At 35.3% G+C, this 18,767-nt stretch overlaps 1 protein-coding gene across 1 annotated transcript in view; it reads right to left on the bottom strand.

The window, feature by feature from the left end:
- LOC148949744 (actin-interacting protein 1-like) overlaps nt 1–18,767 on the bottom strand; it is a 73,385-nt gene that overhangs the window by 53,111 nt on the left and 1,507 nt on the right. Inside the window, exons 2-4 of the mRNA XM_089092774.1 lie at nt 14,854–15,009; nt 7,337–7,465; nt 5,311–5,518 (exon numbers count right to left, since the gene is read on the bottom strand). Of these exons, the coding sequence (XP_088948900.1) occupies nt 5,311–5,518; nt 7,337–7,465; nt 14,854–15,009 (493 nt within the window). The remainder of the gene's footprint in view (nt 1–5,310; nt 5,519–7,336; nt 7,466–14,853; nt 15,010–18,767) is intronic.

Below are 18,767 nucleotides of genomic sequence, written 5' to 3'. Positions count from 1 at the left end.
TTAATGAGTGATCAAGCAATGTGATGAAGAGTGAGGCTAAACATTAGATTATCATTTGAATAAGGCAAAAATATGAGTAAAACAACTTCAAGAGACCAATAGCCAAGGGCGTATCCAGGATTTTTCTTTGGGATGAGGGGGGATTTTTGGGGGCGGGGGGGGACAATTTGTTTTTACAAAAAATTTTATATTTAATATTTAATTTTATATATAAAATTTTATTCAAACGCATAAAAAAAATTCCGAGAGGGGGGAGGGGTTTCAAACTTGGTACACCCCTGCCAATAGCACAAAATTTTTACTAGGCCGTGAATTAAATCATTCACAAGCCAAATCCACGAACTCCCCCATTGTAGTTTTTTTTTCTTTTTAAGATTCGAGTTTCAATGGGATCGACTCTAAATTTCGTAAGCTAGAAAGACGTATCTTAAAGGACTTTACAAACTTGGCGCTTACCAGGCTAAAAAATGGGATAACACATTTTACGGCAGCTTTTTAAATACGAGTTCCTTCTAGATTAAGAACGTTTATTTGAACATCTTTTACTTTTTTAACCCTTTTTTACTACATTAAGATTAATTTTGAACGTCTTTTTTACGCTGATTTACTTAGTATAGACAGTTTGACTCAATAAAAATGAAGATTTTCAACAATAGATTTGTCAAAACACTTACTATAAAGGTGTGGGATAATCAAATCTAACTATATTGATTACCTGACTAATTTATTGGACCCACTTACTAACAACACTAAAAAAAAGGAACACTGGAAGAAAAAATAAACGCAAAATAACTTCTAAAAATACAACAAAAAGACATATTTGCAAGAAAATATGGATATTCACCACAAATTTCTTGAGATTTTTTATATATGTTTTTTTTTAACAGGAAAGGTCCCGCGAAGAATAAAGAAAAAACCAAGTTACTTAGGGATACATATATCTCCATAGACCAGTTTCTGGATGGGAAATCAGTTCTAGCATAAATCACCGCACTAGACAGACCCCTAGTCCGTTTCCCCCTTTTTGGACACAACAGAGAAAAAAAAGAGCTTCCTGGGGAGGGAGGAAAGCGGGCAACAGCTTAGTCAGCAATAATGATCCTCAAAACAGCAAAACTATGTCAACTAACTTATTTAAAACACCTTACTACTCCCCCTCCATGGACAATTCCTTCCCCCTACGGAAAATTTCTCTATGGAAAATTCTTTCCTCTTAAAATACCCCCCACACCAGAAAAATTCCCCCCAGACAATTCCATTCTGCCTGAAAATTCCCCAGGAAAATCTCTTGCGGATGATTCCGGCTGAAAATTTTTCTTAGAACACTTCCATTTCAGAAGACTTTTATTTCTGATTGCTCTTAAAATCACGCTGGAAATCCCCCCAGGGGAAAATTCTTCCCGCAAATACCCCCCCCCCCCTTCCCATTAAGGCAGCCAAGTAATTTCAACTTCCGTATTTCCATACTAGATTCTGGAGGATTTGGGTTTAATAGGCCCAATAGACTTTGTTTCAAAAAGATGATTCAGGGAAGGGAGGCTAGATTAGAATACTTGGGTTCCTATAGTTTAAATAATTTTTCTACTTGCCCCATTCAGAAATTGAAGTCCTATTCATCAGAAAAAAGAAAGAAAAGAATTAGCTTTTTAAGAAAATACAATTACTATCACCTTATTCCTGAGGAGGAATGTCAGCGGCATATCAAAGGACACGTTTCCCCCATCTCTCAAGTGATTGCTTTTCTAAGTAAAAAAAAAACGGGTTATGACAGGGTCTTTCTCCGTAAGAAATGTATTTCTTAGATATAATGAGAGTTCCATTAAAATTTGAGATAAATGCAAAGGCCTGAACAAATACGTTACTTCACGGTTGAATATTTAAAATTTCCAGGTTTAGTAACTATTATAGTAAGGTATTAAGTAAAGGTAAGGTATTAAATAAAAAGGAAGCTTGGCTGTCATTGCATGTGCAGGTAATGATTGTCTACGTCGTCCCTGCTACACCTGGGGAATGAGTAACAGCAGTTCGGTGTTACCAGGATTTTCGGTATAGGCTTGATGGTTTAGGATAAGGTTGGGTTATGGTATGAATCATATAGTAAATGGATTTTTTTTTGGAAGAAGAGTAGATCGAAAATCTGTCGATTTGATAAGAGATAATCAATGGATAAAGTAAAGCTGATGACCCTTCCTGATATATCCTTGTAGCCCTTGTGATCATCCTTGTGGCCAACCATGTATAGCCAAACAAAAAACAGGTTATTTCCAAAAGGGGGTGGAGGGGGTGGAAAAGGGGGTGATGTCTTAAGGAAAGAGTTAAAGGACACTGGATCTTCTTGGGAGGGAGTAAAGAGGGAGTCTAAAGAGCTTGTGTAGCTCTGTTGGTCTCGGGCGGCATAGCAGTACATGATGCATTTGGCTTAATATCACATAAATGAAGATAATGTTGTTTTTTTTTATTTTTTTTTTTACCGAAATGTATATTAGCTAATATAATATTTAAATACTCGATGTTGAAAGGTTTAATTTACGATCTGAATTTTTAAACGATGGGACCTACCTAAAATCTGTAAGAAAAGAGTTAAATCTTGCCATCCCACTTGCCAGCTGTTGTGATCGCTCATTCTTCTGATCCAGGTCAACCACACGACGAGAATACTCCTCAATTTCAGCCTCAGTAGCAGGACATCTTAAAGCCCTTGGCAATTGAGTTTCGGACATGCAAGGCAGTACACAAACAAGCAGCTGATTGTTTGTTCCTGATATATCTATCAATTGCAGTTTGTTTCAGAATGACCAACGGGTAAAGCCATTTTTCTACTTCTACAAGTTTGGGCTGTAGGTATCCAGTATTTCTTTTAAAACCCCAGGTCAAAAACCCTCTGGTACAGTTCTCAGCTATTGGTTTTTATTATTCATTTTGGTACTTGTTTTGGATCCGATAAACATGCAAATACCCGCATAGAGAATTTCAAAGATACCATTTTAGAAACAGGTTTCCGCTAGCTAGTGAGTTGTTCATTCTGTGATAAAGATTTAAACTTTGGTGTTTTGGGGTCGAAGGGGCAAAAAAGGTACTTAGGTTAGGTTAGGTTACGTATTTAGGTACTGTTCTATTAGCTGGGAGAGACGCAAGAAGTGAAGTTTTGTTAATGCTAATGAAATAAAACAAAATAAGATAAAAATATAATAGTTTAGAAACAAATTTCGGCTATATATTTGCACATTAGGGGGTGGGGTGGGGGTAAAGCATAGAATATCAAATACGTAACCCAACCTAACGTAGGTACCTTTTTCCCCCCCTAAACCCCAAAAAACTAATGTTTAAATATTGTAAACGCAGTAAGAAACTATTATTTGCAATTAAATTCTCCGTTGAAACAACCTGTTTGACTAATTTCTTTTATCATCTATCTTGCGTGACTCCCAGCTAATAGAACAGTACCCGTATTTAATATATGCTATGCTTTACACCCACTCCTAATGTGCAAATATACAGTCCAAATCTGTTTCTAAACTTTTATATTTTTATCCTATTTTGTTTTATTTCATTAGCAATAACGAAACTTCCCTCATCGCAAATGTTTATCGGGTTCAAGACAAGTACCTTCATTCCTACTAAATCATCAGAAATTTTCACTCTACTAGAATCTAAATGGTCGCATTTACATTGTGGTAGTGGCCACATGGCTTCATAGTGGTCTCTGAGAAGAAAAGATAGAAACGACGGCAGACTACTAATCAGTCATTTAAACATTGCGAGGCTACTCATCTGCCATCTATGAATAAAGAAAACAAATAAAAATAATACCAGGAACAGCACCACAGGTAGTAACACAATCACCGTGAGGTGCCATGTAAATAGACTTGTTGGCTAAATTCAGATCAGACTTACCTCGGAGCAAGTTTGGCTGAGATGGCAAGTTCGGCTACCACTTATGGTAGTGGTTCTGAAAAGAAAAATTTAGGGATTCTCTCCCCCTGCATTATGTTTGAATCCCTAATGAATTTTTTTTCCATGGCCTTCTCTATATATCAAATATTTAAATAAAATATACCTGCATAGTAGTTTACGTACGTAAACTTGTACATAGTGCAAAATATCTGTAATATAGGACTAGCCCGATTAAATTCAACAAATTTGACATGAACTCTTACGGGTATCAGTTTTCTATATTGTAAAGTATATGTTATATAGTAATAAACGCATTAATAAATCTTATCCAGCAATGCAAATTTGACATAAACATATTATTAATTGTTGAATAATTCATAATTTATCCATTATCATCAAAAACAATTTGCTTTAATTTCAAAATCTTTTTTTTTTTTGTTCATTTTGATGGTAATGCGGAGCCCTCTCAAATGCGGGGCCCAATCGCTAAGGTTACCCTTTAGCCGACCCTGGGAAAAACTCTTACCTTATCTGATGTTTGTTTGAGATCAGACCATGTTTTCAGTCATATTACCCCGGTGACACAAATTTGGAAGCCCCCCTCCTGTTTGCCAGGATGGATTGTATCCATACACCATTGACAAAGGAACTTATTTTCCGAAAAGCTTGACTGAAAACCAATGACTCCTTTTGTTAGATGTATTGAAGACAAGAGGCCAGAAAAGGGGCCGCATCAAAGATTGTCGTTCGAGGGGGGGGGGGGGGGCCAAAGAATGAAGAAGAGGTTTACTTATCGAGGACTTTGTCTAACAGCCGCAAATAAGTATTTTCTAACCTGTATTTTTGAAGACCAATTTAAAAGTCCGAAAAATATGCATTAATGTTTTAGGAGAAATAGTTTCTTTCCTGCATTTTTAAGACTAATTTGAATCAGACAAATATTTCGGGGGGAGTGGTAATTCAAATATGGTAGCCCCTTCCCTCCCTGTAAAAGTAAAAAAGATAAAGGATACGGCACTAGACCCTTAAAGTCTAAACTGGCGGTGCTGATCTCCGGTTCTAGGCCATTCAGCCAGGAAGTAGCTGAATGGGGGCTGAGGGCCAGTCATCCTGCGCTTTCACACACCCTTCCTGTTTACTTTCCCCAGATTTCTCTAGGTACCCATTTAGAGCTGGGTCGACTCTCGCTGAGCTTACAGAGTCACACCACTAACCCCCATCCCAAACCAAATAACCAGCCATGCCGGGAATCAAACCCCGCCCTTCGGACAAAGAATTCTAAATCCAGCGCGCCAACCACTCGGCTAGGGTGACTCTGACTCAGCTGGGACTGTAAACGGCCCTATCCAGAGCCTCTTAAATATTAACAATACTAATCTGGCACCTACGATTCTACGAATTAAAGATGCCTATTACCAGTAACAGCATCCCAGGCAGTAATAAATCCATCATGTGATGCTGTATAAATAGACTTCTTGGCTCGATTCACTTCAAGGGCTGTGATTGGCTTATTATGACCTTTGACAACACGGAGTGGTTTCTCTGGATTATTCACGTCTAAATAGTTTATAAAGCCACTAAGGGAAACAGATAGTAAATGCTGTCCTTGCCATAGACAGGAGACCTAAAATAGATAATTATTTTCACAATTACTAGCTTTAAACAGCAGATTTAAGCTACAAAGTTATTTTTGTGTATTTTAGAGAGGGTATATATGGTGTATTTAAGTGTATTTAGGGACGAGACTGTGTTTAAGTGTCAGTTTTGAGACAGGTTTCTTAACTTTCCTGTGAAGAGAGGTGGGAGTGTTTTCTATATCCTCTCTTCCTGTCTTACCATAACCACAGAAAGCATACTAAAATTGACTTTATTAATTTATTTTTATATTTCATTCTTTTCTTACGCATTATATTGTTTTACATTTTGTTTTAAATTAGTTTGAAAAAGGATTTATTGATGTTTCTCCTGAGGAAAAAGAGAGTAAAGTCCATTAAAAAAAAATTATAAATATTATTATAAATATTTGTGTATAAATATTATTATATTTATTGGAAATAAGTGAAAGTTAATCTTTATATTAATGTCTATACTCTTGAGCATGAAAGCAGGTGAGCTTAAAAATCAATTCAAAAGTATTCTTTTCTGTCTACGTTCTTTCATTTCGTTTCCTTCGTTCTATATTATTTCTTTCTACATTCAGTTTCTCTACCCAGGTGAATGGTACAACCCTAAAAACTATGCTCTTGAAAAACATCACCAAAGACTATGTTGCAATATATTAGAATAGAATGCAATTCAGATTTCTCACGGAGAAGTAATCTTTTAGCAATTTGTTAACGTAAATGAGCCTTTTTGCTTCTCCCAAATCAACAAAACGCTTTAAAATTAACACGTTAAAAATCGTCTTTTTTTAATTCGTTGGTAAATATTTTTAGGACAGAAGGCAAACCTTCTTATACTTTATACTAGTGTACATTGCTTGTAAACATGCCAAGACTGCGTCTACCTCTCCTTCAAAAACAAATAGCCAGAGCATTACTTGTATATGCCATAGTATTACATAAAAGCAGGTATTTGTTTTTCTTCAAAGATTTGATTCTGTCAAGAGAAGAAGTCAAATACAATGTTTTTACAACAGAAAATTAACACATTACCAGTTTAACAACAAGAAATAACTCCATCCATTTCATCCACTTCGTTATAAAGTTAAAAGCAAGCTCATTGGCATCCTTCAAACGATTATATATTACACCACTGCATAAATTAATAAGAAGCCAACTTATATAAAAGTGAATATGCCAATTATTAAGTAATATTAATGAATAATGGAAAACATCTCTATGGCTTGACCACGTGGAGAGACAAGGACTGGAAGCTAGAAAAAATGGATTTTATGTTTAAGGCTTTCTATTCACATTCGCTGACACGTAGAATTCAAAATCATTAAAAGAATAACAAGATTCTAAGAAATTTCAAATATCAATGAATTTTTTCATCCCCTCCCTACTCTTAATTAGGCTTATGACCCTCGTAAAATATAGCCTGATCCCCCCCCCCACGTTGTTCTGTTAAAAGCAGTTTGGATACTCAGCTTTAACGCACTCGTTATCTCTCCCTCTCTCGAGAGAAAGAGGTGGAAAAAAACGAGAGAGGGTGAGAGACGCAAGACAATCTCTCTCAATCTCCTCAATCTCACTCAAACTCTCTTAATCTAGCTCAATCTCTCTTTTTACAGTTCAGGGTACAGTTTTGGGGGGGGGGGGTACTTTACAGTTCTGCTTTAGTTTACAATTATATATCAATGCTTAATTGCATTTGTCAAATTTGGCAGATAGTAAAGTAAATAGGTGAAATAAACAAAAATGTAGAAATAAATTACCAGAAAAACAGACATAAAATCAACTATAAGAATAAAACCCAATTCAACAAAGAACAAAGTTACCTGTTGATCCTCAATCGTGGTGCCCATCACAAATTCACTAACCATTGTTTGGTCTTCGACGTTCCATAATTTGCAGGTCTTGTCCCCACTGGCACTCAACAGCTGTTTACCATCAGGACTCCAGGAAACCTACACCCAAACAGAAGATAAAAAATTGACTTTCACGTTTTATTGAAGAATCAACTGAAGACAACCGAGCAAGAAGTTAACAACTATGGGCTTGTGATGCGCTGCTGAGTGGGTCTAAGATACCCCTCTACCCTTTAACAGTTATTCTTGTAAAATAAATTTTCGAATTAAAAAACTAAAAATCCAATCTTGCACAGGGCCTCTTTGAGGCTTGGGCCCGTATATTTTGTCCCCCGCCCCTCATTCCTCGAAGGTTCTTCCAATAGTAAACCAAAATACCTTCAGACAGAAGGTAATGGAAAGAATCCCCCCTCGCTGAGACTGGTATGAAGGAGTCTTACCAGGAAAATCGGATGATAATAGTTGCAAAAAAAGAAATAAAAAGAATTTTCGGAGTCAGGGTTGAAACACTATCAAAATAACATTTATAGACCCAAATTTGCAGGCGTGTTTTTTTTTTTTTTTTTTTTTTTTTTTTTTTTTTTTTTAATCAATCTCAAGAGAAAAGAACGTTCTCATGGCTAGAAGGAGAACTGGTTAAATTCTTTTTAGGCCAAGATTGGTTATCTTCTGGGGAGGGTTTTTAGGACCATACTCCTCCTTTATGCAGTTATTTGCAGAAAAAAAAAATCTAAAATAAGCCCATCGCTTTTGAAAAAAAAAACCATAACCTGACGTTTTGGACAATGTTTATTTGAATGCAGTAGACCCCTTCAAAGTCAGATAGATGTTCAAATAGCTGCAATTACGGTTTCACCTACTCTGCAGAGGATTTGACCCCACAGCGGAAGAGTTCCCGCTCTGAAACCCCTCCCCCATTGGGAGTCCATACAAAAAAAAAACAATCAAAACCAAAAGTTGTTCGAAATATCCAGAGGCAAATCTATACGAGTCAAACACTTTCCAGGTTTTAGTGTCTAAGTATCAATATGTAAAACAAATTTTAGAACAGATGGAGTCCAAAAAAGATGCCTAAGAATTGTAAATCCTAATTTTGGAGTCCCTTCTTTGGGAGTCCAAAAAATATTCCTAAGATTTGTAAATCCTTATAAGTAATACATTAGAAGAAATCATAAGTCATAAGAAAGAATATGATCCTAATACCTCCTTCTTAGGCATTTTAACCGCCATCCACAGATACTAGCGAATAACAATAATATCCGTCGATGGCGGTTAAAATTTTTGGATTTTTTGCAAATCGTGGAATTGGCGAATGACTCGTTTTTATGGTTGTTAGGTATTAGGTTTGAATTCTTATAATTTTTAGCTTTTACTGAATTTTATTCATCTTTTAATTTGTTGTTTTTTTCACATTCATATTGACTTTCTGCGCTTCATTTTGTTGGTTTTTTCTTCAGCACTCTCATTGAATATATTTTTTAATTTCGCACTGAAGAAGAGAGGCGTTTGTCCCCTCGAAATATTCGCTTTGTTGTGTTGTGTCAGCATTTTCATTTGGCCTTTAAAAACTCCATTTTTGCTCCTTTTTCTTTCTTGTTTTTTAAGCAGGACTAAGTTCTATCCTCGTTCATATGGATAACTTATCATTTGGGAATTATCATTTGAGTAATTTGGTCACTTCGGGAGTTCCCTGTGGTACTACCCGCATTGATTGGTAAACTCTCCAACAAAACCAAGTTAATTTAAATATCTTTTGAGAGAAATTTTATAGTAAAGAAAGAGTTTGAATTGTTACTGAAAAGTTGGTGACCCCGGATTCTGTGAGCTGCGTAATAACTCAAAAACACAACTAAGTCCAGATTCTACTTTAGTTCCATCTACTTCAAATGAAAAAATTTCGTGCCAAAATGACATATCATTTAATTATTCACAAAGCCATTCACAGCCATATCCCTTATGGCCAGGGTTGCCACCCTGGCCTGGAAGAATTTACAAAGTCTGAGAGGAAAAATTTACTAAATCGCATCTGTTTTTACTAAATGCACAAAAAAAAATTTTGCGCGTGCGGCTACCGCTTCTTCTTTTTTTTTTCTCTTTTCCTCTTTTCTTTCGCTTTCAAAGTATGATTGAAAATACCGGAAACCCATAAGTTCAAAAATCCATTTTTTGATTATTTGGATGTACAACTGGATAAGCTTCGTATTCCAGATGCGGTGAATCCAAGACGTCACAATAGTTTGGAATCTTAGATTCTGGAAATCCTGCTGGTGAAGTCCGGCTTTAAATTTATCAATGGTCTTCAGGTCATAAAATTCAGATATATTAAAAATTAAAATACAATCAACGAAGAAAAATAGCTACAACTCATATTCACAAAGCAATTCAGGCGATGGAGTGCTTAGAATCTGAGGTGTGTTTGAAAGTGACCGCTTTTGGAATTTGTCCCCCAGTTTCCGTTTTTAGGTTTGAAATCTTAATCCTTCAATTTTGCATTTTTAAGAAGAAATTTGCCACTTTTAAAACACTAATTGGGCTGGTCTTTAAATAAGGGATAAGCTGCTTACAAAAATTTCCGGCAAATTTTAAAGCAATTAATTTAGGATTTTTTTTTAACTGATTTTTTCTGGATTCTCTCTCGTTCGTATTCAAGGAAATCAAAAACCTATGTCACTAACCTATGCAATCTATGTCACTTCAAAACGGCAATGACGAAATCGGCTACCGGTTTAGTTGTAAAAATATGTAAATTAAAAAGTGCACCTCAAATTGCACTAGGGCTGCCAAGAAAAAGAAAACTTATATAACATACAATAATTAGTTAAAAAAAAACATTGTTTCAATATTCTTCAGGTCAGGCAAATCATACAAATTGAAAATTAAAAAGAAAAATATGTAGTCACAATAAAAAAAAAGGCGCACTTAAAATGCTTTAATCGTCCACGGCCTCATCCGAATTTAAAGTATCCACTAGTATCGAATTCTGACTGAAGTGATCTACTTGTTTCCATTTCTTGATAGCCCGAGTCAAATAGCTGGGGATCACCCAGTCACGTACTCAACTTGACGACCTGAGAACAAGTTGCTTCGTTTTCATCAGGGACGAAACACTCGAAACATTTAGCCTATTTTGGTTTTTAGTTTTGATCACCGACAAAATCAAAAACTGTCTCTCTGCTCCAGCACTTGAATGGGGCAAGCTGCAGAGTCAGAAAGAACTTGGGCAAGTATGGAAAAAGTTCGTTTCCAGCAGCGTCTTTAAAAAGGGACGAGGCTAACTAACAAACTTAGCAACTATTATGAGAGTCAACGAAAATTTTCTGAAAACAAATTAAGCCGACATACCAGTCCTAATTTTAAATTGTTTGCCTTTCAAAGCGAGTGTCAAGAAAAGCCGAGAGACAAGAAGAGATTTTTAAGCGCTAGGGTTGACGCGAAATCACAAAAATGAGAGCAATAATAGCCATAATATCTAACGTAACCGAAATCAGATTTTGTAATGAATGGACCCTAATTTTTTTTTCCTGAATTCATGGAAAAAAACAAGTCTTGTTTACTACAAATCATGACTTTTTACGAGATTTCGGGAAATTTACTAAATCCTCTAAATTTAATAGATTTTTTTTTTCTTTTTATTAGATCTAGTAAAATCCTACTGACGGTGGCAACCCTGCTTATGGCTGTCTCATTTGGAGCAGACAATTTTACGTATTTATACGTAATTTTTACGTAAATAGCAATTTTACGGTAATTTCACAGGAGCCCTAATTCTGTAAAAAAAGCAGCAAGGATAATAAGTAAGTATGTTAAAGAAGTGAAGGATACGTGTGCTAGTTTAAGGTTTTGAATTTGCTTAACGTTTGTACTGTTGCTCCAACAATTTTCAATTCATAACGTTATAAAAGATAAAATTTTCAAAAATATATCTTGTTTTTTGAGCTATGAGAGAAAAACTAGAATCTACACAATTAGAAATATTTTATTTTTTATAGTAAAACCACAAATTTTATGCTCGCAAACTCTACAAATTTTATACCGCTTTCGACGATACCTAGTCCCCTGGGGGGGATTCACTAATGGACCAATTGTCCAGCGAACACTGAGGGTTGAAAAATGATTTTAAGCTACCGTATCACTTTAATTACACAATCATTTAATTATTATGGCTACACAATCCTACACAGATTCCAAAGAATGACACAAAATCCATCAAACCACATTTTGGGGAAAGAATAAATGTCCACATATCTGGAGAATAAAAGAAGATAAGAAAACAGCCTCACTCAATAAACCTTGCTTAATTTTAACGAGAGGTGTCTTAAATATAAGTATCTTAATAAAATATAAGAAGTGTCTTAATATATATATAATAATATATAATATATATATAATATATAAGAATATATAAGATTTATAAAGGAAAATGAATATATGCGAATCACTTAAATAAAGGTAATTTCTTAAACCACATTGGCCTGACATCACATAAAGAAAGAAAAACGAGCACAAATCGGGTTTTTATAGGCCAAATAAAAATACTGAAAAAACAAAGCGAATATTTCGAGAGGACAAACGCCTTTTATGGTTGTTAGGTATTTGGTTTTAATTCTTTTAATTTTTGGCTTTTAAGAATAATATATATATAAGAATATATAATAAAATATAAGAAGTGTCTTATAGTGTTACAAAACGTTGAGTTCATCGATTTTTAAATTAACGCACCCAAATTGATTACCAAGTATCTTAATTTTACCCAACCGTTCTCAAAGGGCGGGTCAGCAGGGAAACGTAGATCAGAAAGATCAGAACGTGATTGAACTCGCATTGCCTGACTTATCCTCCTTTTGAGAACAGCTTAAGCAACTTCATTTTGTAATTATCTATGAAGAGTGAAAATGTCAGACGCGACCTTTAGGCACGATAGCAACGGAATGGCTTTGAAACTTACATATAAGAATGTTCAGAAAGTATAGTTTATCAACTGGATTTAACAGGGCTGTGGAGTCGGAATGTTTAGTATATTGTTGCAGAATGGAGTTGGAGCTGGAGTCGGTATATTGAAAATGTCTGGAGTCGGAGTCGAAATTTTAGTAAATTTTGGCAGAATTGAGTTGGAGCTGGAGTCGGTATATTGAAAATGACTGGATTCGGAGTCGGTTATAACTTATAACCGACTTTACAGCCCTGCTGATTATGAAAAAAATAATTTAATTAAGCAGTAGATTAATTTGTTCATTTAATTAATTAATTAAATATTAATTAATCAATTAATTAATTTTACAGTAGGTCACAGACTGCTTAAAATCCACTGTCAATAAATATTTTTATAGAAACGTAAAATAGGACCTATAAAGGACGTACAAATGACAGTTCAAATAGGGATAAATCCTTTTATTAGACACTGAAAAGCAATGATAAAAACTCTGGATATTTCGATCACATACACAGCGACCATCATCAGCAGATAAAGATTGAGTTTATCTGCTGATGAAAGTTGCTGTGTATGTGATCAAAATACCCAAAATTTTTATCATTGTTTTTCATTGTCTAATAAAAATTTTTAACCCTAATCGAACTGTTATTTGTACGTCATGGAAAAGCAGTAGGATCTGAGAAAATACCTAGATTTATAAAGGAAAATGAATATATGCGAATCACTTAAATAAAGATAATTTCTTAAACCCCATTGGCCTGACATCACATAAAGAAAGAAAAACGAGCAAAAATCGAGTTTTTATAGGCCAAATGAAAATACTGAAAAAACAAAGCGAATATTTCGAGAGGACAAACGCCTTTTATGGTTGTTAGGTAATTGGTTTTAATTCTTATATTTTTTGGCTTTTATTGAGTTTTATTCATGTTTTAAGTTTAGGGTTTTTCGGTTCTTTTCAAATTTACTCTCTGCGTTTGTTTGTTTGTTTTTTTTTTTTTTTTTTTTTTTTTTTTTTTTTTTTTTCTCTCTTCGGCACTTTTCTTGGATACATCGTTTCGTTTCGTTGTTCACGTGTTTGATTATATGACTGGGAAAGTGGTTCAAGGTTTATTTCAGGGATTACTAAATTATCGGCTTTTTTTTGAGAAAACCGAAATATGACTCATTTATTCTTAATTCACTTAAGAATAAATGTTTAAATGAATCTCTGTTTAAAGCTAGACCTAAATGTTGGTATTTATAAATTTCAACAGCTTCTCTGTAGTGCTGGACAATACCTTTGTCATGCGAAATAAGACTAGCTTGATTAAACAAAATAGTATGGTCTGGTTTTACAAAAATGTGCTCTGCAAGGGCAGAGTCAAAATTTTCTGTTTTTTTCCGCTTTTTAAGTGTATTATTAATTGAACTAGAGTGCTGAGTTAATCTATCCGTTAGTCGCTGATCAGTTCTTCCGATATACCAAAGACCACACGAACAAGGAATTCTGTAGACACCGGAGTTTTCGCCTATCGGGATAGAGTCTTTACCTTGATGAATTTGGGACCTGATAGTTTTTCTGGGCTTATAATAAGCGTAAATGTTGTTTTTTCTTATACGTTTTGAAATGTATTCTGAAAACACCTTAACATACGGGAGACCAAAATACACTGAACTTTCCCTTTGACTTGTGTTTTTTGTGTAACTATCTGATAATCTTTTAATGCGTTTTGCAATTACAGAATTTATTAATCTAATTGGATACCCATTCCCAAATAAAATATCTCTAAGGTGGTTGAGCTCTAAATCAAAGATACGTGTTGAACAAACTTTCAATGCTCTATCAACTAGAGAAGTGACAACTCCTCTTTTCACAGCAGGAGAATGATTAGAGGAATAACTTTCCCAGTCATATAAACAAACACGTGAACAACCCCTTAGGTCTCAAAGGGTGTCTGCGATAAATGCATTAATTAAAATCCGAAATCAAATGACATAGTTCTCCAGCTTATTTAATTGCTGGTTCGATTTGTTTTTTGAGTGAATGAATTGTTTCCTATCTTTGTCAGTTGTTCGCTAGTATCCGTCAATGGCAGTTCATATTTTTTTGGATTTTGTGCAAATCGCGGATATTGGCGAATAACTCGCTTTTATGGTTGTTAGGTATTTGGTTTTAATTCTTTTAATTTTTGGCTTTTATTGAGGATTATTAATATTTGAAGTTTTTTTTTTCATATTGAATTTCTGCGTTTGTTTTTTGTTGTTTTTTTTTTCTCTTCGGCACTTTCCTTGGATACATCGTTTCGTTTCGCGCTGAAGAAGAGAGGCGTTTGTCCTTTCGAAATATTCACTTTGTGTTTTCAGTATTTTCATTTGGCCTATAAAAACCCCATTTTTGCTCGTTTTTCTTTCTTTATATCACTTAAATAATTATTTAATTATATGTATCAACTAGGTAACCTATTATTTATTATTTAAATACATAGTCATTTGATTAACGTTTAACCATTATTAATTAATTCATTTTAGTTGAATAATTACATAATTAAAAATATAAATTATTAATAAAAAAACTTACGGAATAAATCCCGCCCTTGTGGGCAGGGTTGCCTAGCTCGCATATAGTCTTGTATTCCTTTGTATCATGAATAAAAAGCTTTCCATCAAAACCAGCACTCGCAAAATGCTCTCCACTAGGAGAGAAACGAACACACTGAACAAAACGGGAATGATCCTATAAATAAAAACCAAAAATTATAGATTTATAACATAGGGAAGAAAAGAAGAAATACGTGAACAACATAGGAGATTATGGGCGACTTCTTTCTTTACTGATACATGAAAAGCGCTCATAAGAAACTCAATCTCTGCGTAACAGTGGTAATTTTTGTAAATTAATCCCCCCCCCCCCCCCCCCCCCCAAAAAAAAAACAGAACAAATATGGAATTCAAGTCTTAAGGTAAAATTACAAATTATTAATATTACAAATTACTATATCTCTGAGACAACGATGACCCTAAAGACCGCGATAAGATAATCATAGTGATCTTGATCATGATTACTTCAGCAATGACGACAACGGCCCCGTTAAATCGCAGAATTTCTTGGTGTTATTTTTTCAAATTTTTCTTTTTAATGAAAATACCTCCAAAAAAGGTATTTCCGAAATGTAGGGGGAAGGGGGAAGATTTAGGGGACAAATGCCCCTCCCTGTAATAAACCATAGCCGCGTTAAATCGCAAAACTACTTGGTGTCATTTTTTTTTATCCAGGAATAGTCACTGTCCTTGGAACCTCGCCTGAAGCATGTGTTTGGATAATAGTTGTGACAAACGAATAGAATGAAGGTAAAAATTATGATTTTAACAAGCCATCTTGATTTTTCGTCTATAATTTAGCCGTGTTTTCAGGCTCAGCGGGTTCGAACACGGGTTGTTCTCGTCTAGTTTCAAGTTTCTAGTTTTTCGTCTAGTTTCAGCGGGTTCGAAGTTTCAACCCCGTGTTTTCCTCGACAACCCGCTTTGTGAAAACGCTTGATGCACTAGACGAGAACAACCCGTGTTCGCACCCACTGAGCCATGAACATCCCGTCTTCGAACACGGGTTGTTCTCGTCTAGTTTCAAGTTTTTCGTCTACTTTCAGCGGGTTCGAAGTTTCAACCTGTGTTTTCCTCAAGAGCGCGCTTTGTGAAAACGCTTGATGCAAGTAGAGAGGGGTCTTATACTCCGACGATTCCCACGTGGTTTATGGTTTTCTCAGTGAGAATGAAAAAACAGGATTTTTCTCACTTGAAAAACCATGAATTTTGTCACATTTATGGTTGTTTTCATGGATGGATATGTGTGTTGTTCGATTTATTTGATGTTTTTCTCGGATGTCAACATCAAATTATTGATGTTTTATGGTTTTGTCAGTGAGAATTTGAAAAACATGAATTTTCTCACATTTATGTCTGTTTTCATGGATGTTTAATGGTTTTTGTCAGTGAGAATTTGAAAAACAGGAACTTTGTCACATTTAAGGATGACAACAGCAATTAATGTCTGTTTTATGTTTTTGTCAGTGAGAATTTGAAAAACATGAACTTTCTCACTGAGAAAACCATAAACCACGTGGTGCTGTCACGAGTCAGGACACCTGTGCTGTCGACCTCAATTCACCTATCGTGAATCAATAATTCCCCTTAGAAACAACAAATTAATGTTCCCTTTCTTGACAGATCAATCAATCAATGACTTCATCTGTCAGAAATTAAAAATGTCCCCCTAGGAACATTTCTCCATGAATATATCCAAAATCATTAATGTCTTTGCCTCGGGAACAGTTCTACTAGTCGAATTCCAACTGATATTAATAACCAAATGACCGGGAAACACTTAGGCACGAACCATCTTAGCGAGGACTTGTGGTCGCGCGCGAAAGGGTTTCATATTAATTTGAAATGCGTTAGTACAGAGATGCCAATAACAAAGGAACACGCTGAATTTGCGTTTAGGGATTATTTGGGCGAAACCGTTTTAGACAGGTTATGGAACTATTTCGGCGAAACAGATAGAGACATTTTAAAAGAAGATTTTTGAAGAGATTTTAGAGGAGGTTTTGAGTGTGGTCGTTATAATACACAAGTTTCATTTGAACAGTGTTGTGAGGTCCTCTAACCCAACCCCAAAGGGTTCCGATCCTCCTACCCCAACCCCGAATGAAGCCCCCGGTCCTCAAAGCCCCCAAGCTCCCAAAGGGCCACCGGCGCCCCCAAAGGCCCACCCAGACCCCCAAAGGCCATCCCCCGGCCCCAAATGTCCTCCAGGCCCCCAACAGGCCCCCCGGACCCCCCAAGGCCCACCCAGTGCCCCAAAGGTCCACCACCCGTCCCCCAGGGCCCAACGAGCGCCCCAAGGACCAACCGTGTCCCAAATGCCCTCCACCCGCCCCCCAAAGCCCCCAAAGCCCTCCCAAGGTCCACACAGGTCCCCCGGGCTCCCAAAGGGCCACCGGTGCCCCAAAGGCCATCCACCGGTCCCCCGGCTCCCCCAAGACCCACCCAGACCCCCAAATGCCATCTCCGGACCCCAAAGCCCAACCCAGTAGTGCGTGGTTGTGGTTGAACTTGTTACTGATACATTGTGAACATAGTTCACAGTTCAGTTGAATTTCTTTCCTTGAAGAGCACTAGTCGGAATATTTCAATAGCGTCCGGTTGGGGTATAAAATGTCTATCATCCATTATATAGTTAATAAATTTTTAATTATTTATTTCCTTATTATTACTGCTATAGTTTGAATATTTCAGAAGTGTTTTGTTGTGGTTTACCTTGTCACAGTTACACTTTCTAGATTTTTCAAAGTTTATTTTGAATTTCTTTCGTTGAAATGCAAGAATTGGAATATTTCAGTAGTGTTTGGTCGTGGTTTACCTTGTCACAGTTACATTTTCTTGATTTTTCCAAGTTCATTTTGAATTTATTTTGTTGAAATGCAAGAGTTGGAATATTTCAGTAGCGTTCGGTTATGGTTTACCTTGTCACAGTTACATTTTCTTGATTTTTCAAAGCTTATTTTGAATTTCCTTTGTTGAAATGCAAGAGTTGGAATATTTCAGTATTGTTTGGTATTGGTTTAGCTTTTCACAGTTAGATTTTCATGATTTTTAAAATCTAATTTTGAATTACATTTTTTTAAATGATATTGTTGGACTATTTCAGTAGTGTTTGGTTGTGGTTTAACTTGTCACAGTTAAATTCTCTTGATTTTTCAAAGTTCATTTTTAATTTCTTTCGTTGAAATGCAATAGTTGTAATATTTCGATAGTGTTTGGTCGTGGTTTACCTTGTCAGAGTTAAATTTTCTTGATTTTACAATGTTCATTTGAATTTATTTTGTTGAAATGAAAGAGTTTGACTATTTAAGTAGAGTTAGGGTGTGGTTTACCTTGTCACATTTACCTTTTCTTTATTTTTCACAGTTCATTTTGAATTTCCTTTGTTGAAATGCAAGAGTTGGAATATTTCAGTAGTGTTTGGTTGTGGTTTACCTTGTCACAGTTACATTTTCTTGATTTTTCAAAGTTCATTTGAATTTCTATCATTGAAATGCAAGAGTTGGCATTTTAAACTTAAGCTCAGCAGATGCAAATACCATTTAAAATTTAAACTCGAAACAATCAGAAATTACTATTAAAGAATAGATGAAACCAAAACGAACAGCTATGACTGAGTTTATATTTTAGTTTCAAGAATCAAAAGTAGTTAATACTTCACTGGATTTGACTTATAAAGCTTGAAAAGTAAAGTGAGATTTATGAAAATTTACAAATGTAATTTTTATTTTATATTATAAATACGATAATGAGAAAAAGAGATAACAGAAAGCAGAAATAAGTTGAATAAGTTCTTAAACTTAAAGTTTCTGTAAACATACTTAAAATTAGTCACTAATAAAAATGTCCGTATATACTACTCATCATCTCTGGTGGTGGGGCATGTACCGAAAA

Source organism: Artemia sp. Qi Xiang Cuo, chromosome 8, assembly GCF_049724085.1.
Source record: "Artemia sp. Qi Xiang Cuo chromosome 8, ASM4972408v1, whole genome shotgun sequence".
NCBI classification, from domain to species: Eukaryota; Metazoa; Arthropoda; class Branchiopoda; order Anostraca; family Artemiidae; genus Artemia; species Artemia sp. Qi Xiang Cuo.
Note: the sequence above shows the minus strand (reverse complement) of the source record. Positions and strands in the feature narration are given on the sequence as shown.